The sequence below is a fragment of the Gopherus evgoodei genome, chromosome 2 (assembly GCF_007399415.2).
Source record: "Gopherus evgoodei ecotype Sinaloan lineage chromosome 2, rGopEvg1_v1.p, whole genome shotgun sequence".
Lineage (NCBI taxonomy): Eukaryota > Metazoa > Chordata > Testudines > Testudinidae > Gopherus > Gopherus evgoodei.
The window spans coordinates 19414200-19436500 of record NC_044323.1 but is presented as its reverse complement, the minus strand read 5'-3'; the positions used below and the strand labels follow the sequence as shown (position 1 = coordinate 19436500).

Here is a 22301-nt window from a genome sequence, read left to right as displayed (position 1 = left end):
TGGTTTCATTGCCTGTAACTAGCACAAAGTGCATACCCTAGAACAGCTTCTCTACCTCTTCCAGCCCCCCTAACACATTGTAGTCAGCAGCAAAGAACACATCCTGATCTTTTTACATTGGCTTTATCTTGGGGGGCGGGGGATGACAGGGACAGGGGATGGATGTGAATCAATCTTTCCTCAGCTCCAGGTTGGCAGCATTGCTCCCTGGCTGCTGCTAGAGCCTGCTTGAAGTATGGTAGCAGCTGCTCTCCTGTGTAGGTAGAGGGTGGGAAGGCTGGCCAATGATTCAGTCACTGGCTCACTGCCTCTAGTCCCAGAGAGAGATACATTTAAGTACGGCTCTCAGACTTTCATGAGGTTGGAATCCCCCTGCACAAAATTTCCCCATGAAGGAAAACAGCAGTGGCTCAGTTCTGCACATAGGGCTTCCTAGGATGACATACAATTTCACCCACTAATTCCTGCCCCAAGTCCATAACTTTGTTGAGCTATAGTGTATCATTTAGGAAAACAACGATCTTTATTCAAAGAGACTTCAAGTGATAATGAATATACTTCATGCCTCAGTAAGTTGTTTCAATTGTTCACTACCCTCACTGCTCAAATGCTGCACCTTATTTGTAACCTGCGTTTACATAGCTTCATCCTCCAGTCATTTGAAGTAATTTAGCTTCACTTTCAAGTTAAACAGGCTTTTAAGGAAAGGCGGGGGGGGGGGGGGGAGAAAGAGAAACAAACCATCTATTTAGGCCTTCCCTTTACGTTGTTCACCAAGCTACATGTTACCTACTTGTTTAGTCAGCCAAGCAGAATTGCCATGAAAATATAAGGTCCTAAACAAAGTCTACTTGCCTGCCTTTTGCAATGATACTGCTAATGAAGAAACTCTGAAATTTATTTTTAAACTCACTCTGGGCAAGCAAAAGCTTGCAAGGCTATGCAGCTTAGGAAGCCCTACACCAAAGAAGTGACTCACCAGCATAGCTCTCTCCATGGCAACAGTTGTGCAGGGGGATGCAACCTTCATGAGAACAGTGCCTGAAAGCAGGCTCTGAGCCCAGGCCAGGAGGCAGCAAGCCAGTGATTAAATCCACTGGCCAATTTTCCCACCCTCTGACCACAGAGGAGTGCAGCTGCTACCATATCACATGCAGTCTAGCAGTGGCTAGGGAATATTTATTCAGCTCTACCCCTCTACCCAGCTCTATCCCCAAGATTCCTTGGGTTCCCACCTTCTTCCCTACCCTCCCGAAAAACCCAGCAACTCCTGCCAAACATTTTTCCATCCATTGTACAGACAAATGATAATACCTTGGCAAATTAGAGAGTAATAAATTGGAGGTAACCAACATTATTTGGTTATTTTACTACTTAGTAACATAATTCATGATATTTACAAAGAAAGACCGCATTGTGGATACAGTAAATTCTAATAGCTTGACTTCTCAGCTGAGGAATCCGTGCCAGAATTAGTTCAAGATTAGTTAAGCTAGGTTTTTTAAAATGCTTTCCTTTTCAATAATGCCAGCGGATGAAAATGGGTGTCAAGTAATGAATGGATTAGGGTTTAAGATATAGGTTAATACAGGAAACTATCACTCAAAAGGGAAAAACACAAATCTTGCCGTATTAATTTACAATTTAAGAACTTTTAATTTATATGTACTATTTACACACTATTTTTAACAATATAACATTTAAACCACTTCACTACGCAACTAAGCTTTTTAAAGTTCAAACTCAGATATACCTGGAAAGTATCTGGACTTCATAAATAGCAAATGAACTTGTTCTAGTTATAGAACTGTTTGAGGTAAATGTGGTTTCAACATGGATTTCTGTATTCTAAAAGGCAGCTAAGCCATCTATCCACTAAAAACCATTAGTAATGTGAGATTTAACACATTTCTGTAGGAAGGCAACATGAAGCTGATAAAAATGTGAATACAGATTCGTTCTATCCCAAAACCTTTAACCCAAATTAGGTTCTGTGTGTGACAAATTGTCCCACTGGGACAATGGGAAACTCTCACTTAATTTCTCCTAAACACACTTATCAGGGACTTTTTTTTTTTTTAATTTGCAACAGTCTTGCACGACGGCCACAAATTTAATCCCACTTTTGAAGAGGGTTGGAAATTATTTGGCTTCTTCAACAAAAATAGTTAAATTATTTTACCTTAATCTTATTTCAGGTGTTGTGCTGCAGCAGCGGTTCTTAAACTGTGGTCTGTGTCCCACTGGTGGCCTATGGACATTTGTTGGTGGTCACATTGTGCTAGCTTCTCCTCCTCATTTCAAAGCTGATTGATGTCAACAGTAAAACTCTCATTGACTTCAATGGGCTTTGGATCAGGCTCTAAAAGACGCCAATAGTACATTAGATAGTTGCTCTCACAGAAGAATGTTAAGAAATTGATGCAGCTGCCACAATGATATTGGGGTCCCAGCCAGAGTGGAGGTCATCTGCATAATCAAGGATGTGAGGGGCAGCAGGTGCACAGAGTCCACTTCCTATCGTAAAGGCTCATTATGCAGAGTTTATAACCTAGCAGTAAGAAATGCATTCTTGGCTTAAACTGCAATTGAAAAAAAAGTCTTGATGGAGAAGGGAGGGAGCTTCTTGTGTTTTTTGAACTTTGAATCCTATCATGTAAACCTACAAAACAGCTTCTTCGGCAATCATGGTCTGCCAGGGGAACAAGCAGTAGCTATAAAATACTTACAGAATGACAGTGAAGTCCTGACCCCACTGAAGTCACTGGCAAAACTTACTTTAATCGGTCAGGATTCCCCTCCCACCCCAAGTCCTTCCATCTGTTGAATGAACATGAAAAAAGTGGCAAGGTATTATATGAGAGATGAGAAGATTCTGTACAGCAGGCAGTGACCTATAGTTACATCAGTCACGTTTAGGTATGCGTGCACTTACACTTCAGACTTACTTTAATTACAGCCTAATGGACATAGGGGTGTGAAAAGATTTGCAACTAAAAACTTTATGTAAATGATGTTAAGGTTGCAACAAGGAAATTCAAATGTGTCAGAAACTTGGGTACTGCCTAGAAAGTGTTCAATTCCCATTCCAGTGAGAGGAAATGGAATCTAAATTCCCTCAAAGGTCAGATCTAGGGTTTGGAGGTCACAAACACAGGAACAGCCACACAGTTCAAATCCAGATTCATTTCAGATCTTCAGCTCCAGGGTTTGGTTCAAACTAATCCCTAGAAGAGTTTTTGCTACATCATATATACACATGAAAAGGTCTGATTCTACAGTCCCAGGGACTACAGGATGAGGAAAAGAAGGTTTCTCAAACATTTACTCATTTCTGCTGATTTCCCAATCTAAAGTAATTCTGTGTTTGACATCTCTTGAGCTGTGGTGCAAGAATGTCACAAGCAGAGGATCATAGGTGGAGAAACAGCAGGCGCTAAGGAACTTAAGATAGGTGGTTTTTGTCCTTCAGCGTTGATGAGCAAGGAAATAGGGTTGATAAATAGAAATATTCCCGCCAATGTTTTTGGTATTTTTAGGGAGTCATCACCTCCTCTACTAGGCCCTATTCAACTTCATTTGCTCCTTAAAGCAGAACTCCTGCTGAAAGCTACGGAATGGGCCTACTTCACTATTGCTGAAAAAAACCCTTCATTTTGGCCACTAAAATCTCCTGTCCTTGGGTATGCAAATCTCAAGCTAATTATAATAGGGGTTTTGCCATATCTTGTGTTGAGGACCACAGGACCAAGTTCTATGCATGGCCAAGGACTTGCTATTCAGATAAACTGAAGTAGTCAAATGGATTGTTGTCGTCCAAGCTACCAAACGTATTGTAGCCATAAGTATTACAGGAGGCAAGAATACAGTGGGATCTAATCAGATCTAGAATTTGATGGATGACAGGATCACATGGTCAAAATTACGGCAAAAAGTATCCATGGCAATTGTTGGGCTACCTTATTTACCTCTGGAGGTTGCTCAGCTCTCAGAACTAGAAATCAAGATGCACAATCCGTGCAAAGCACCTTCGGTATATTCATGCTACAACGGAAAGCAAGCCTCCTAGACTGGGTAGACAGACCTGTGCTAGCTTCGTTCATGATAGCATACTAAAAATAGCAGTGTGGATGTTGCAGTGCTGGTGGAGACTCAGGCTAGCCACTCAAACTCAAACCTAGGGAGCTGGAGAGCCTGAGCCACAATGGTCACACTGCTACTCTTAGCACGCTAGTGCAAGTCTGTCTAGCTGGGCTGCACCATAGACTTCGGCCTCAAGGAATTCCCACTTCCAGAAACAATATTCAGTTGCTGAAGTCTGGACTTATTTCCATTTGGGGGAAGGAAAACCAAGCAGCTTATTTAAATAAATATGACAGCACATTGATTAGTTAAGGACCTCCCTGTCTTTAAAGGCAAGAAGTATGGGTATTATTTCTGAGTGCATTACTTTTCGCTCACGCCTACAGGGTCATATTCACCCCCCTTTGGAGGATGTGCCATATACAGCCAGGGCATTTGTGAATCTAGACTGAATTGCAGAGCACAGCTAGTACAGAATGAAAGCCCACAAGCTGGCATTCGTTACCTGCTAGCATTAAGTTAGTATACAGCAATGCTTTCTTTCTTGGGTTTTTGATTCTCTCTCTTGACTAACTGAGTCATTTTCTGTACATTTCTCATTAACCTTTATGTGCACACCTGATGTATATAAAGGGGTCTCCAAGTTGCTTGTAACCCGGGCTCTATCTTGTTCTTCCACCTCATCGTTATGATAGGCATGTTTGGGGAAAGTGGCAGGCTTGTGGGACTTCGGGAGGCGGATATTGGTAGACTGGAAAGGTAGGGCCTGTTGTCCTCTACGGCTGCACTCCTCAGCAAGAGCTTCCTCATCTGCCACACCTGAAAAGCAGACAAATCAAGAGAAATGAGCTGGAAGCACATCAAGGTTTTAGCTTAACCTGAAACAACTGGAAATCAGGCTGGAAGTCAGGAACACTAAGTTACACCCTGGTACTAACAGACTGCCTGTAGCCTTGAGCAAGCCATTTAACCTCTTCATGCCTCAGTTTCTCCATGGTAAAGACAGGGATAACACTCTCTACCACTCACTCATGTTACTGTCCTCTGAGCTACTGCATAAAGTCTGGGAATGTCCCCCTGTCCCCCTAGAATCTTACCACAGTGAATCCACCCTGCCAGAAGTTACCCTGCCAGATTCTGGTGGAAAATCAAGATGCTCGTGCCCAAGCAGCAGAGCACCCAAGCTGAGCCCCACCATACTGATCAAGGGCCTTTTCCTGGTTTCCCTTGCTGCAGCTGAAAAAGCCATCCCACTACAGCTCTGATTGAGGCCTCCACAGAAGGAGTAAGCACTGCAACACAGAGAAGCGCTGTCTACTGCCAAGAGGCAAAGAGTCCAGTTAGGCTGACTCCAGGGATGAGGGAAGAGGGTGAATTTGGTTCTCAGGAGGGAAGGAAGAGAGTTGAGATTCTGAAACTGAAGAAAGAAAAGTAGGGAAGGAGGAAATAAGGTTGAAGAGAAAAAGGGGGAGAGAAAGAGCATGCACGCACACACAAGAAGAGAAGAAACGAAACATGATGGAAATAAGATTAAGAGTTCAGGAAAATATAGAAGAAAAGGTCGTACCACTGTGGGAGTTCAATTGAGTTTGCCTGGCTGCACTAGCTGTGACAATAGCAATACAATAAAGCAGAGAATTCAGCCCCTTCTGCTGGAGCTACCATATCAAAACAACATTCAGAGTAAAAACACACACTGAAAAGGAACACAGTACTGAGGGAGGAAAAAACCTCAAACAGGAACAGGAGTAAAAAGGCACAGAGAAGCTAAAATCTATAATGGGAAAGAAAACTGAAGACCTGAATAACAGTTAGTTATACATTAGGAGAAATACTAAAGGAAAAGTGGGAAATGAATAGGAGACAAAGGAGCTTTTTTTTTTTATTAATCCAATTATTTTATCACTTAATATTTGAGGAAATGTGGCGTCATTTTATATGCGTCATTCTGTAAGTTTTTTCCCACACTATTTCATGCATCTGCTGCATAGGGATGGGTGTGTTGCATTAGTTCATGTCTGGGAAATGCTTTGAAGATGGAAAAGCACTATGTAATTCATTAAGCAACAGTAATCCAAGGTCAGTTGTTATCTAGTTACCTAAGCAACTCTTGTGTGCTTTAAAACAGTGCTGGGATACTTACACATGGAAGGATTATTGTTTTATTTTTAAAGGTTGTTGTACATGGAGTATTATATTTTAGGGATCAGGAAAAGGAGATGGGGTATAATTTTTTACTTGTTCACAGGACAATTCATCTCTCAGCCACATGAAGTAATTAAAATCCTACAAGTCGCAGATGTGTTTATCGTACTTGTATTTGAGTGAATTTAGCTTGACAGCAGTTTTGAACACACTCTTGACTATAACCTGGTGTATTATAGAGGTGGCAAAACTGATTGTCTATGCTGTACAATGTTTTGGTTAGGCCTTGGCCTCTTTCATAGATTTTACTGTCAAACCTCCCCCTATCTGAAAGGCACAAGCAAGAGGGAGAGACAGAAGAGAAGTTCTGTAAAAAAAGCCAGACATTTCCACATGAAGGTGCAACCTGGCTGTGCTTGTTATATTGACTTTAAGATAACACAATTGGCAAGCTGTTCCCTAACGTTCTCCTGTGCTGTCAACAGGAGATCCCCAGCAGTATGACTTCACCCAACATGCAATGGATCCCACATGGAGCAGAGTACCTTCAGCTGCCATTGCTATGGAAAGCAGCTGACAGTGCTCTGCACTGTGCACAATCAAATCCAAGGAACAAACATTAGTTTCTCCTGCAGGAAGCTAAAGATTGGAATTAGAGTCCTTGTGAAGGGTTTCACGTCAACGCTATCATTGGAGATGTTGTCTATGCAGCACTTGGCACAGGTACTTCTTACACATGTATCAATCTCATTACACCAGGTCTGTTAAGAGGAATCCTTTTAAAAAATGGTAAGAACAGAAATCAGACTCAGTGGAAAAGTCCAATGTACCAATTAAGCTATCATGGCATATCAAGGGAGTTGATTTCCTAACAAATTACTTTGCAAGCTCTGTAAGAGATTCTTCCCCTCCTACAGGAACACAGGCTGCACAATTCTCCCTTTGATGAACATCAAAGTTCTCTGGTGCACTTTTATAGTTTATATCTGAAAGCAGATGCACATTTGTAATGTGTATTAGCCATTAGTTGCAGGAGTTATGTTTGTACCCCTTTCAGGAAAGGCTGCTTTATACCAACTGAAAAGAAAATGGACACTATTGTAAACACTGGGGTAGATGTTAAACTACCTACGTATATGTTACACAAACATGGCCACACTGAATTCACTGAACTAGTACAGCTAGGTTCCTGTCACACCCAGAATTCTACAGTTTTGACTAAAACTACAGAGTCCTTGTGGGACCTTAGAGACTAACAAATGTATTTGGGCATAAGCTTTTGTGGGCTAGAACTTACTTCATCAGATGCCCATGAAAGCTTATGCCCAAATACATTTGTTAGTCTTTAAGGTCCCACAAGGACTCTTTGCTGTTTTTGCTGATACAGACTAACACGGCTACCACTCTGAACAGGGGCGGCTCCAGACCTGAGCATGCCAAGTGCGTGCTTGGGGCGGAATGCCGCGGGGAGCGCTCTGCCGGAGGGTCTGCTGATCCCGCGGCTTCGGTGGAGCATCCGCAGGCATGCCTGCGGGACCAGTGACCAGCAGGGCGCCCCCTGTGGTGTGCTGCCGTGCATGGGGTGGCGAAATGGCTAGAGCCGCCCCTGACTCTGAAACAGTTTTGACTTTTATTCAGTCAGTCAATATGAAGGAAGAGTTTGAAAGACCCAGAATTCAGAGTACTGTAATCTCACAACCCCAGGAGCACACTCCTCAGCATGGTTTGGTGCTCAGCCTCTTACACTCTAAACCCCTATCCAGCAGTTACCCTCCCTTCTTTCTGCATCTGGGTGTGTCATACAGATACTCCAGGAACTAGCAACAGCACTAAAAACACACCTAAGAAAGCAGCAGCAGAAAAGTCCTCTTGGGTCCAGGCTTATAAAGTGACATTTTACACATTAAAAAGTTTTATTTTAAGTGGACTAAAGTACTCTGAAAGATGCCAAATGCCCTCAACTCCCATTGAATTCAATTACATTCTCGGCAAGAGATAGGCTACAGCTGTCTGGCTTCTATTGAATTTTATGGCAGATGCTCTTCCTGTTAGACCTCAGTTGTACCAAGTGCTGAAGGATGGTCTTTAGTTAAAACTGTAGACTAGGATCCAGGAAATCTGGGTTTAATCCCTGGCTGTGCCAGACTGTGTGACCTTGGGCAAGTCACTTTGAGCCACCAGTCCCCATCTCTAAAATTCTCTTTATCCTTATCATTTAGAGTAAGCAATTTGGGAAGGTCCATCTTCAAAGAGAACACTGACTAGCCCTTGAAAGTCTTTGGTTAGTACTTCTAGGTGCTATTCTGTGATACAAAACATTAGGCGATTTCTCTGGTACTTATTTGGGCTAGGGAAAACTATATAGCCATGTCTTGGGCACGTGAGTATGCTACTGCAAACTGCCACAGGCCCACTGAAGCCAGCTCATTTGTCAGCCATGCTAGTTACTGTGTACCAAAAGTTGCACACAAAGCTTCTTAACACCTGGTCTGCCAAAATCAAGTCACCCATACAAGACCAGTTTCACTCTGTCTGGGGCGTATCTGAGTGATGCAGCTGCACCTGAAGCACAAAAAGGCTTAGTGTGCGGTGGAAAAACAATATGAAATATTTAGGCATTGTCAGCAAAGAGCAAAGCCAGCAAGGGATGTTTCCAAACTAGCTCAAGTCCATCTCTTGCCTAGAAGGGGACAGCAATCCACACTAAAAACAGTACAGCTCTGTGATATGGAACACAGCAATACAGCACCTGTTATAAATACGGAAATAAATACTTTTAACTTAAGTCCTGCATACTATCCTGGAATTAAAGGTTCCCTCAAGGAATCTTGATTAGTCTCATACATTCTCTCCAGTGAAGGAACTACACCCCTCTAGAAATAGTAATCTTAAACCTAGTTTTGTGAGCGCTTTTTTGCAAGAAATTGCATTTCCTTATATAGTGCCTTGTGTAACGCCGCCTAGGGACACAACATTAAGTAACTGTCCACCACAGACATCACATACATACAGTGTTAAAACTGCTAAAGAACAAATACTATTGATGTGAAATATTTACCCTAATTAAAAAAAAAAGTAAAAAACATAGTTAGCTGTCTCTCATTAAGCTATAAACACAACACCTTTCCCCTCCCCCCAACTACACAAACGAAGGATCTCCACTAACTTCTATGTTCTCTATTTCCAGTACACAAGGATTTAGCTTATCTTCCTCTGAACCAAATGCACTGCAAAATTCACTGCACTAGACGTTGAGGAAAAACCATTTTCCCCTTCCTAGACTTATGACATTGAGAAGCATTTGAATGTTCCTCACAATTAGCTATATGCAATAATACCAAGTGTACAGTGCACCAAATATAGTATTGATGACTGTGTCTGTACTCCAGTTGACTACTTAAATTTTAATGTTTGTTTCCATAGTATACTAAAACAGATTAAAACTTACTTTGCATGTGAATGCTGTATTCTTTACCTACTTCGATTTTGCATCTTCATTTTCTTTGTAAAAATTCAGACAATTGGTGAACACAAGTAATAAAACTACTATAAAAAACAGCCATTGCAAGACATTTTAAAAAAATCTATATATTTGCATATACACACACGTGTGTTTACACAAACATTTAGAAGTTATTTGTCAGCTGCAGTGTTTGTACTGAATAAATGAGGCACAGTATCTGTTTTTGTGAGGAAGGGTAATCTTCTGAAAACTGAAAGCATTATCTTAGATCTTTAGTCTACTAAATACTACACAAGATTAAACGTGTTTATTTTCACCCGTGAAAATAGATTTTTGGGGGTATGTTTACCATTACATGTGAAATATTTAGACCCTTGGAATCAATTATTCATTATTTGCTACCCCTAGAGAAAATACTTTCATAGTATAAAGCTATACAGGCTGAGATTTATATTTAGAAGCACAGAACTTCTACAACTAGAACAAGGCTCCTGGTGCTTCGAATATCTGAAAAATCCAAACCACCATAGAATGTATTTACAACTAATTTAATTAGGGCCAAATTCTACCTTCTGTTATAGCCAGTTAAATCAGCTCACTGGGCCGAATATGGTCTTATAATTTGTTAGATCAGGGTCCTTTGATCTAAGTTCATTTAAGCCATCATTAACCAGCAGAGGGCAATATTGCATATCAAAAGAAAAACACACATCTGTCAAAGTAAAAGATAGCTGTCAAGCCTTTCATTTAATAAAAAGTATTTGCATCCTGTCGGTATTTCACATCTAAAACCAAAACAGATTCTTTCACTGAACAAGTACTTTCAATGGGGATGCCACCCAAGTACAAGCGTCATTTGCTCCTGGAAAAACACCTCTTCCCTTGTAACTTTCTTAAAGTGGAAGAAAAAGTACTTGGTAACCAGCAGTTGTCTATGGTAGGTAACATTTCATGCAGGTGGGGCACAGTGCTTTAGCAATTCTGTCCCTTCACAAAAAACCAAATTCATAAGAGCTAGAAAATGTTTTTTGGAGAGCAAAAATAAAAGTTTTCCTGAGTACTTCACTAAAAAGTGAGTGATTATTGCAACTTAGTCTCTTCTGCATTGAGGTTATTTTAACACCTTCATTTAGAAGACAAGGTAGAATAATTGTGGTTAAGGCACAGGACTGGGAGGCAGGAAACTTGGGCTTGGCTCTGCCACAGATTTCCCCATGTCGTTCTGGACAAGTTGCTTAATCTGTGCCTCAGTTTCCCTATTTGTAAAAGGGGGATAGTGATACTTGCTTACTTCATGTGCATATTGTGAAATTAAGTTTATCTTCACAATGTATATTGAAGTCCTTGGACAGAAGGGGATACGGAAGTGGCAATTATTTTATTTAACATTTCTTTGCCCTGTGGATTGTGGTTTAGAAGTAGCCCTCATTTAGCAGCCATATCTAAACAGAGAACAACTATATATTATGACCACAGATAAATTACACAGGATTATATATTTTCATTTCCTAACAGAGAGCTCTCCAGCTCCAACGAACATCTGAACGTTCATACAACTTACATTATAAGCCTATTAAAGGGAAGGTTAAATTCTCCTCTACGTAGTTACATTTTAAGAAGTCAATATTAGTATGGCTAAGCATGACTGGACTTGAAATCCCTATTACGAAGCAGCACAACTCTACTGGTACAGTGATGTAAATATGCAACACCTGCACTGGCAGGAAAACCTTGAAGACATTGCATCATCTATTTCCTTTTCAGTAGGAAATAATGACAGTAAAATTATTTAAGTTGAAAGACGAGTTTGTTCCAGTAAGGAAGGGTTAGAACATGCTTTTTATTTTCTTACGTTACCAGTAATATAATGTCCCGTCTTGAGCAACAATAGTACAAACTGGCCTATGCACAGCCTAATGGAAGAATTTCGAGTATGTGACAGTACATATTCTTATTGTGAATAGGTACACATGATGACACAGACATAACGCACTAATTCACAACTAAAGTTATGCTGAGCCTCAGAAATGTCATAAACGCACCTTAAAATAAACTACTAATTTTTCCCTCTCCACCTAACCTAGGTTCCTCTAGAGGTGCCTAGAATATCTAAGCATCTTTAACATATATTCATGTTCCTCGAGAGCTGCGATACAACACGACACATTTAAAAAAAAACAAAACAAAAAAAAACCAAAAACCCACACATCTCAGTGTGGAAAAAAATCTGCTTCTATTTGTTTGTAGAGATGGGGTCAAAACTGGAACTATAGGTTCAAGCATTGCCCCTGGAGACTTCACTTTTACCACTGGGGATGAATGACCAATAAGACGTTGTAAAAGAAGAACACCCAGTTTTGCTCGTCTAGCTATGTCTGTTTCTTAACAGCACTACAGCGGCACAGCTGTAGTACAGACATACCCCACTCGTGAGTACCTCTGCTCCTGATGAGGCGATCAAGAGCCCATGGCAACAATGGCTGCTGTGAAGATTAGGGCTAAAAATGGAAGAGCAGATAAACTCCTTAAGGAATAAAGCTTATTTTGCAAACAAAATTTAAAACAATCTGAATATAAAGCTTTCCAAGGTGCTGTCTGCGGATCTTTATAGTCAGTTAATAGTGGGATTTTTTGCAGCAATTAACATCTTCATTAAATAGCTTCAAACTTGCTTTGGTTAATAAGAGATTCTGCCATTCTGTTGACACTTAAGTCAACCAATCAAAAATAATTATGAGTACAAAAATGTAATTTGGTGGAGCCCTGATTGACTCGAGTCACTAAGCACAAGATCATAGAACCATAGACTTAATTGTCCCTTTTGACCTTAATGATCATTTAGTCTGATCTCCTGCACAATGCAGGCCACAGAATTTCACCTACCCATTCCTGTAACAAACCCCTAACCTATCTGACCTACTGAAGTCCTCAAATAGCGGTTTAAAGACTTCAAGGTGCAGAGAATCCTCCAGCAAGTGACCTGTGCCCCACGCTGCAGAGGAAAATGAAAAACCTCCAGGGCCTCTGCCAGTCTGCCCTGGAGGAAAATTCCTTCTTGACTCCAAATATGACCATCAGCTAAACCCTGAGCAGGTGGGCAAAACTCACCCAGGAAAGAATTCTCTGTAGTAACTCAGACTCCACTCCATCTAACATCCCATCACAGACCATTGGGCATATTTACCACTAATAGGCAAAGCCTAATTTTGGCAATTACTTGATCTCATCATATCATCCCCTCCATAAATTTATCAAGTTTAGTCTTGAAGCCATATGTGTCTTTTGACGCCACTACTTCCAGAACATCACTCCTCCGATGGTTAGAAACCTGTGTCTAATTTCAAGTCTAAACTTCCTGATGGCCAGCTTATATACATTTGTTCTTGTGCCTACATTGGTACTCAGCTTAAATAATTCTTCTCCCTCCCTGGTATTTATTCCTCTGATATATCTATAGAGACTAAACATCTCTCCCCTCAGCCTTCTTTTGGTTAGGCCAAACAAGCCAAGCTCCTTGAGTCTCCTTTCATAAGACAGCTTTTCCATTCCTTGGATCATCCTAGTAACACTCTGTACCTGTTCCAGTTTGAATTCGTCCTCCTTAAACATGGGAGACCAGAACTGCACACAGTATTCCAGATGAGGTCTCACCAGTGCCTTGTATAATGGTACTGACACTTGTTTATCTCTACTGGAAATACATCACTTGATGCATCCCAAGACCGCATTAGCTTTTTTTCACAGCCATAACACATTGGTGGCTCAGTCACCCTGTGATTAACCAATACTTCGAGGTCCTTCTCCTCCTCTGTTACTTCCAACTGATGCATCTCCATCTTATAACAAAAATTTTGTTATTAATGTCTAAATGCATGACCTTGTATTTTTCACTATTAAATTTCATCCTAATTCTCCAAAATACAGGGTCATCCAGATCTTCCTGTATGATATCCCAGTCCTCTCAGCTTTGTGTCATCCGCAAACTTTATTAGCACATTCCCACTTTTTGTGCCAAGGTCAGTAATAAAAAAGATTAAATAAGATTGGTCCCAAAACCGATCCCTGAGGAACTCCACTAGTAACTTCCCTCCAGCCTGACAGTTAACCTTTCAGTACAACTCGTTGTCTCCTCTTTAACCAGTTCTTATCCACCTTTCTATTTTCATATTGATTCCCATCTTTTCCAATTTAGCTAATAATTCCTCATGTGGAACCATATCAAATGCCTTACTGAAATTGAGGTAAATTAGATCCACTGCGTTTCCTCTGTCTAAAAAATCTGTTATCTTCTCAAAGAAGGAGATCAGGTTGGTTTAGGCACGTTCTACTTTTTGTAAAACCACTCAAGATGCCATCCAGTGAGAGCTGGTCTAGGAATCAATAAGCTCAATTAACATTATGGGGCTTAGTGTTGCCCTAGAAATGTTAGTTTTCATTCACCTCTTCCTAAGGCTAAAAATTGTACTTTTAGGATATTACCATGAATGAGGAGGCACACAATGGACACAAGTGCAGTTTCTTCTCTTAGACAGGACAGAGCTTTAGCAGTATAATACCCTTGGATGTGCTAAGATTTATTTGCTCAAAACTCTTCCCACCCAATCTGAAATCAGCACATATTAAAAAAAAGTTAATATTTATTTGAAATACTCTATTAGAACAGCCCATTAGAGCAGACAACTTATTCAATTAAACAGTTACCAGAGTAGTCCTAGATTACTGTATACAGAAAAACCCAAGTGGATAAATTGGTTCTCCTGTTCCGCTCTTGAAAGCCATATTTTAATTTTTATATCTATAGATCTCTTGATCTAGATAGACACACAGATACACACAGACACAAAAAGCAGATGAGGGCACAAACAGAAAGCAGATCATGTGAAGAGTAGAGATATCCTGAAACCTAGACACACAAAAAACAGTACTAAGGCCAACTTTTAAAATTTCTGATTTTGGGTGCTGAATTTGGACCAAAATTTTCAAGAGTTGCTGCACACCGACAGATTCCATCAACTTCAACTGGAGTTACAGATCCTCAAAGTTTTGAAAAAACAGACCCAAGCTTTCTCTAAAATTTGGAACTCACGAAGCGAAAACCCCCAAAAATTCAGAGGCCACTTTAAGTTTTGAGCATAACATTTCAAATAGCAAAACAGAAAAGTCTGTGCTCAAGGTATGCTACTGGAAACTACATTGTGCAAATTCTTTTGATTAATAATTGCTGTTTGTTTTTTAAATTCCAGGAAATACTAATGCTGCAGCAAAGCTCAACAAGATGAGAGTTATTAAATGCACTTAAGTATGTGCTCTGCAGATTTTTGCCATGCTCGACAGAAGTTAAGTTTTCATTAAATCTTTTTAGAAAAATGTAGCTCTGTTAGGAGGGCAATGAACATGTCTTAAAAAAGATGCTTATATTTGATATGTTCATATGAAACAGCCATTTTAAAATCTACTGATAAAAATGCAGTTATAGCCTCTTAGCCGAAAGGGCCTGAAATCATTCAGAAGCTATCCGTGGAATGTTAGAGCAGCTGCTAAGTGTGCACCATTATTTCTCATGGCAGCATTTCCACAAACTGTAAAGGGCATAGCTTCAACATAGTTTATCAGATAAACTATAATGAAAGTATGAACTTTGACTGGTCTCAGATAAACTGGTCACTTTGACCACTATTCACTAATATGGATTTTCCTTTGGGCATAGGTAACTCCACTTTAGTGCATGTATTCACTATCATTGTATTCAAGAACACAGAGAACCCAAAAATAATGGTTTGCCTCCAAAAGCAATGTAGTAAGCCTTCCCATCTCCATGGAGCTATCGTTCACCCTCTTTGCTCAGTGGAAAACCCTTCACACACAGATCTTTACAAGTGCACAATTTAATCCATTTCCAGGCATTTCTCTGATGTTCAACTGTTACAGGTGTGGTAGATTTCAGAGTAGCAGCCGTGTTAGTCTGTATCTGCAAAAAGAACAGGAGTGCTTGTGGCACCTTAGAGGCTAACAAATTTGAGAATAAGCTTTTGTGGGCTACAGCTCACTTCGTCGGATGCATGTAGTGGAAAATACAGTAGGAAGATATATATACACACATATACACACACACACACACACACACACACACACAGAGAATATGAAAATGGGTGTTACCATACACAAGGCCTTACGGTTTCTTGATCAATGATCTATTCAGAAACTTGCCCTGCCCCATCTCAGTCCATCCCTTCCACCAACAGAAGTTGATCCAATAAAAGGTATTACGTCACCCACCCTGTGTCTCTCCATCCTTTTTGGAATTACCACCCTGTTTTCAGCCCACACAACACTGCCATAGGAACCTATTCCTATCAAGGCCACTCTAAATCCAGTTTGGACTTCAGAGAGTGGTTAAAGTTGCTCTGCCAAGGTTACCACCTTCTGAGGTTCTGACATGGGGACCTCAGGCAAGGAGTCACACCACATTAAATCCTCACCTATGAAGTAGGAATGCTGATCAGAAAAACTCCCACCTCCACCAATCTTGCTGCATGTGCAACTGATGGTGTAGGTTGGGGATTTCCCATTAGAGGCATAATAATGGAACCTTAGTAGCATGAGAATTCCAACAGCAACGTACTCACATTATTGATTGGAGCAGGACTTTGACAACCACTTTGAGCCAAAGGGGTGAGGGAAGTGGCTAGAGAAAAATGTAGGAATGTTACTTAGGATAGGGAATGGAGAGATCAGTGGTTGTGTGAAGAAAACAGTAAGTCAAGAGGAGAATAGCAGGCAGTCTGGGACAACGAAAAGGAATGGAGAGTGATGAAGTAAGCACTACTGTTCTATTTCTGTCATGGAAAGGCCATTGCTTCAGCATGCTTCAAATCGCTGGGAAAGGGCAGGGCTGTTTCTTGCTTAACAGAAACAAGACAATCCTCTTCCCTTCTGGCTCTGAGAGCTGGCAATGGACTCAGTCCTTTTATCTCTGACTTCATATCCAACTACTCCCATGCCAGCTCATGCTGTTCCTACAGTCTTGACTTTCTTTAATGGGATGGAGGGGCAGGGGATTTCCCCTTTGCTGCCCCTCTCCCCTAACTGAGCAACTTCCTCTGGTTCACTTTGCAGTAAACCTACCCCTTTCTTCACCTTATTTGACACCAGAGAATGAACTAAGATAGATATAATGCCATAGATTCAAAAGCACTGAGATAAGGTAAACACACTAACAGATAGCATTTTCCAGCCAGCCAAACAAATGCTCCTTAATGACTAGAATGTGCACTGTAGTTTAACATAACGTGTTAAAATGCATGCAACTTTCAGAATGAGAAACTTTAGAAAAAAGGGAATAGATACTGAAGAACACATATAAAGCAATAGGAAATTTTGTTTTAATTATTAAAGTTAATCAGTATGCTGGATATGAACTGTGCAAACAAAAATCAGCACTAACTTAACACAATACAGTACTATAAATACGATAAGTCATTAAGGCTCTGCTCCTGCAATGTTCTCACAGTGAGCAAGTATTAGCAGGATAAGATAAACCAAATAGGCAGCCTCTGCCTCCAGTGTGTGTTATGCTACTGCTCATGGTTTTTCCATTTAACAGTATCTGATAACATTGAAATAGTGCAGCATACGGCATGGAAATGCCAGCTGATGAGTGGCAAATAATTCTGAATTTACCCTTCCATTGCCAAAGTTTACTATCAGAGGCAGCATTTATGCTGAAGCTTTCACCCAGGAAGAGTATTTGGGTCTGACGCTCTCAAGAAGCTCTTTTAAGTTTATGTGAGCACAAAAAGGAACTAAAACTTCCATTATGAAATGTAGTGACATGATTTTGCTAGGTCTTGGAGAACCACATGCAGTTGTCACTCTTGTAGAAGCAGTCATAATAAGCCCCATAGAGGCTATTTCTGCTGTTCCTGTACAGAAGGAAGGTCTCCGAGATGGGGCACTGAGAGGGAGACAGAATATCAATCCTCATGTCTCCAGTAAGCAAGAACAGAGACCATTCTATTGACGGGCCACTGCTTGAATTTAAGTACATGAAACTGAAGCAAAATTTCTCATTAGACACTGTTCCTTTTGGAAACAAGCTGACTGATTCCCCCCTCCTTGGTTTAAAGTGTGCTTAGAGGCATATCCTGGACTTTCCCTTTGCAGCAAATTTGGTATCTGAGTGCCTGGGGGCAGATACCATTTCTTGGTGTGTCTGGGGTGGTTTCTGTGGAGGTAATTGTGGTGATCCATGGGTTTCTTGTATATAGTTGTTTGCAAAGCTCCACTGCTGAGGATGATTGTGGTGTCCAGGAAGTTGATGCTGGCGTGAGAGCGATCCAGGCGGAATTTGATGGAGTTTAGGTTGACAGTGCAGAGGATGAAAATATTATCAACGAATCTCAGAGAAAGTCTGTAATACACACCTATACACACTTAAAACTGCCTTCACTAAACAAGACCACTCCACTGGAGAAACAGATTACATCATGGAATGGACCACTCAAATATCCTGAGAGCCCCTGCTTCAATACAGGAAAAAAAAACCCACACCACAGACCACCCCGCCCCCAATTGTCACCTACTACCCTCTACTAAAACCTATACACTATATCAAAGAATTACCACCCATTCTTGAGGGGGAACCATATCCTGAAAGACATCTCTCTCAACCTGCGAACAACCCCCCAACTTTACCATCATCATCAGAAGCAAGCTCCCCACAGACCAGGACACCACTCAAAGCTACACCAGACCCTGTTAGACCAGATTCAAAATCATGCAGACATATGTCCACTGCTACGATGATTAATTCCCTCTACAACACACTAAGATCCATAGGTCCTACACATCCACTGGATGAGGTACACCACACGCTGTGTTAGGGATCAGCTGCCCCAATAACCACATGGATGAAATAAGTCATTACACTCTAGAATGAAAGTAACAAAATGACAAAAAAACCATCGTGTGGGAGAACATGTCAAAGTGATAATTTCATATCCAAACTCTCAGTCCTTGTCCTCAAAGGAAACCTGCACAACATCCTCAGACGAGCCTAGGAACTTAAATTCATAACTCAGCTGGACACTAAAAAACCATGGACTTCAGACACCTTGGTTTTGTAGTTATTTCAACAATTTGTAACATTTTACTGCCTGCTCACCCTTAATTGCCCACTTCATTTTAAATAGTCTCCTACAGCATGTGTGAACACCTTATTCTTAACCCATCCCACCTTGTATTTAGCTTGGACACCCTAGTTACCTTCTCCAAATGTGAAAAATAACTCAGAAGCCTGAAGCCCTTCCACAGCAGAAGTTGGTTCAATCAAAAATCTCATCTATCTTGTGTCTCATATCCTGGGACCAATGCAGCTACAACACTGCAAGCTCTACAAAAAAGCATTTAGAATGGTTTAAAAAAATCCTTTAGGACATTTTTAGTAGAGTTTTTCTGCTCCTCTACAGCTGTGTAACAGGAGAGAGTGAACCAGCCTAATAGCAAACACAAAACACGGGAAGTCCTCCCTCCATTTTGCTTTATAATTTGGCAAGTGTACTTCAGGTCACAGTTCTGAGTCTTTATTTTCTGTCTCTTACAACTCAGTGGATAAGATCTACTGTTCGAGTTATCCATGCGGCTGTTCATCAGCTTCTGTGTGTCCAATCTGCAGCTAATACTGGTTTCTGTATCACTCAGCATTTAACTGATATGTTGGACAAACAGGAACTTTGAGTTAACATGAGTAGAACAGAGGTCCTCTAACTCAGTACAGTGCCTCATCTTTGCTCCCACTTTCTTCATGGCAGGCTTTGATTCACCACTCCTATACTAGTTAGGGGTCAGACTGGAAATGGTGGTACTTTCCCAGGCTCTGTCTACAAATCATGCTCCATCCACGTGACACTAAAATGCCATGCCACTTAGGAGACGTGCAGGTTTATATATTAACAAGCTGTTCTTGCATGCTTTCTCCCCCAGCAGTGAAACAGCTGACACTAACATTTAAATAGTTATAAGGCTTCAGAATTAACATACTGTTGATACCCACAGAGGCAGTTTACACCTCCCAAATATTTTAGACAGCCTGCTGGCCTGCAGACTCAGGCATACACCTCTACCACCATGAAGGTGGAAGAATTTTCTAAAAGTGAAATCTTAGGTTTGGGAACACAAGGGCCCCCTGCGGAAAAGTATCGTCTCACCAATTCCACCCCTGCTATCAGTGGAGAGGAACTGAGGATCTATAAGAATTCAAAACCATTAAACCTTGCCAGACACTATCTCTACACATCCTCTACAAACTTTTCAAAACAATATCTTCTCACACAATACTTCATAATCCACATTACTCATGCATCATACTTTGCACTCTAAGGGCTTGTCTACATCACAAAGTTGCAGCGCTGGTAAGGGGGTTACAGCGCTGCAACTTAGGAGGTGTACACACATCTGCAGGGCATCACCAGCGCTGCAACTCCCTGTTTGCAGCGCTGGCCGTACTCCCGTTTTGTCTCGGGTGTAGAGGATCCAGCGCTGGTGATCCAGCGCTGGTAATCAAGTGTAGACACTAACCAGCGCTTTTCTTGACCTCCGTGGAATAAGCAGGTATCGCAGCATACCTGAGGAAGCCTCTCTGGTAATCAAGCAGGTCTCGTTCCCCGGTTTGCTCTCACGTTCCCCGAACCCCCGAGCAAGCAGGTCTCCTTCCCCGCGGTTTGCTCTCGCGTTCCCCGAACCCCCGAGCAAGCAGGTCTCCTTCCCTGCGGTTTGCTCTCGTGTTCCCCGAACCCCCGAGCAAGCAGGTCTCCTTCCCTGCGGTTTGCTCTCGCGTTCCCCGAACCCCCGTGCAAGCAGGTCTCCTTCCCCGGTTTGCTCTCGCGTTCCCCGAACCGCTGTGCAAGCAGGTCTCCTTCCCTGTGCTTTGCTCTCGCATTCCCGGAACCCCCCTTGAAGCCGCCCAACAGCGCTGCAGTGTGGCCACATCTAACACCACTTGCAGCGCTGGTTGCTGTAAGTGTGGCCACTCTGCAGTGCTGGCCCTATACAGCTGTACTAATACAGCTGTAACAACCAGCGCTGCAAAATTGTAGATGTAGATATACCCTAAGGGTCAACCAGCATCCTGTTACTGACTCAATAGCTCCAAGACAAATGATAGTCTCCTAATTTCATGAGCCAAGTGCTGTACATTTCATTCACATAGAGATTTGCTCTGGGTCACGTTCTTTTCATTTATTTGTACTTTCAAAAGAGCGCTTGCACAGATACATTGCAAGATTAAAAGAAAGAACTTCAGGAGAGGCAGATAAAGAGACTATACATAAACAAAATATTCCTTAGCTGTCCTAGAGAAGAACTCCTTGTTTCACCCCCCCACTCCTCCCAAAGAGAGGGCTAGATCAAGGGTTTTCAGATCTAGACTAAAGCCTGTTGACTTCAAATTAGTTATAAAATCCCTTTCAACTCAGGAGATAAAACTACTTCTATTAATGCATATATTTATGCCAGCTTGACCATTTTTATACTTAAAAAACTGTCTTGGAGAAAGAAAATGACAATTGCACTTGGTAAAGCCACCACCAAAGTGACAGCCTATGATCTACAGAGTTACTTTTGAACTGATAGCAACAAAGGAAATGTCAGTCTTACAAGAAATGCACAATTATTTTCAGACTCTTAAGAGGTAGTGAAATAGATTGATTAAAAACAAAAAGCATTCAATGATAGCTTTAACTTATATAAGGACTTTATGATTAGCTTCACAGAAGCGTGATGAATACTGGGTTTCAGAGTCATCTGTTTTGCAAACACTAGCACACAAAGTTGGCAAATGACTTAATTTATTTCAGTAAATTGGTCCTTAGATCAGCTGACACCCTAAGGAAAGCTTGGAGAAGCAAAGAATTATGGTTGCATGTTTTCAAATTCTGTATTGTATTGACCATGCTTAGTTTACAATAACAGTCTTCCAAGTTCAATAACTATTGTCATTTCAGCTTCTCATCTGTATGTTGAACTTTAATCATGATGCTGCACTAACAATTTTACACATTTAAGAACAAAATAAAGCCTAATCTTCACCCATGGTTTATCAGATCTGATGCAATTTCCCTGAAAGAGTCACCCAACCCACAAAAAAAAAACCCACCACATGTGACCATCCTTTCAGGCAGTGATTTTACACTTAGGCAAGACTACTGCCACCACCAACACACATAACAAGATTATACCAGTATGATGTACAACTTTTGTATACGAAAAGAGTCTTCCTCCAGACAACTGTAAAGAACTTCTGACCCATAAGTATTAGAATTCTGGTGGACAGTTTCCTTGCTAGACTCTTCCCCTAATCCAATTCTCTAACTCAAACATCTTGTAGGGTAGAACACATTATTTCCTTTCTTCAAGAAAACTAATTCCACAGCTTGTCATAGGCAACTACTAGGAAGAAAAAAAACATTTTCATCTCACTTAAGAGAAAAATACTTGCAAGTCTTCAGGGGCAATTGCAGATCAAAGCTGCTAAGATCTGCACAGTGATAAGTGCTACAAGGTCAAAGCACATTTAAAAATCTAAACTTGACAGACTTGTTGCTAGATGGGAATA

The 22301-nt window shown here is 41.1% G+C and overlaps 1 protein-coding gene across 2 annotated transcripts in view; it reads right to left on the bottom strand.

The window, feature by feature from the left end:
• The window catches only part of DNAJB6 (DnaJ heat shock protein family (Hsp40) member B6), a 98690-nt gene that overhangs the window by 5796 nt on the left and 70593 nt on the right, over positions 1–22301 (bottom strand). For both annotated transcript variants that reach the window (XM_030550105.1, XM_030550106.1), the window contains exon 9: positions 4702–4902. In XM_030550105.1, coding sequence (XP_030405965.1) covers positions 4702–4902 — 201 coding nt within the window. The remainder of the gene's footprint in view (positions 1–4701; positions 4903–22301) is intronic.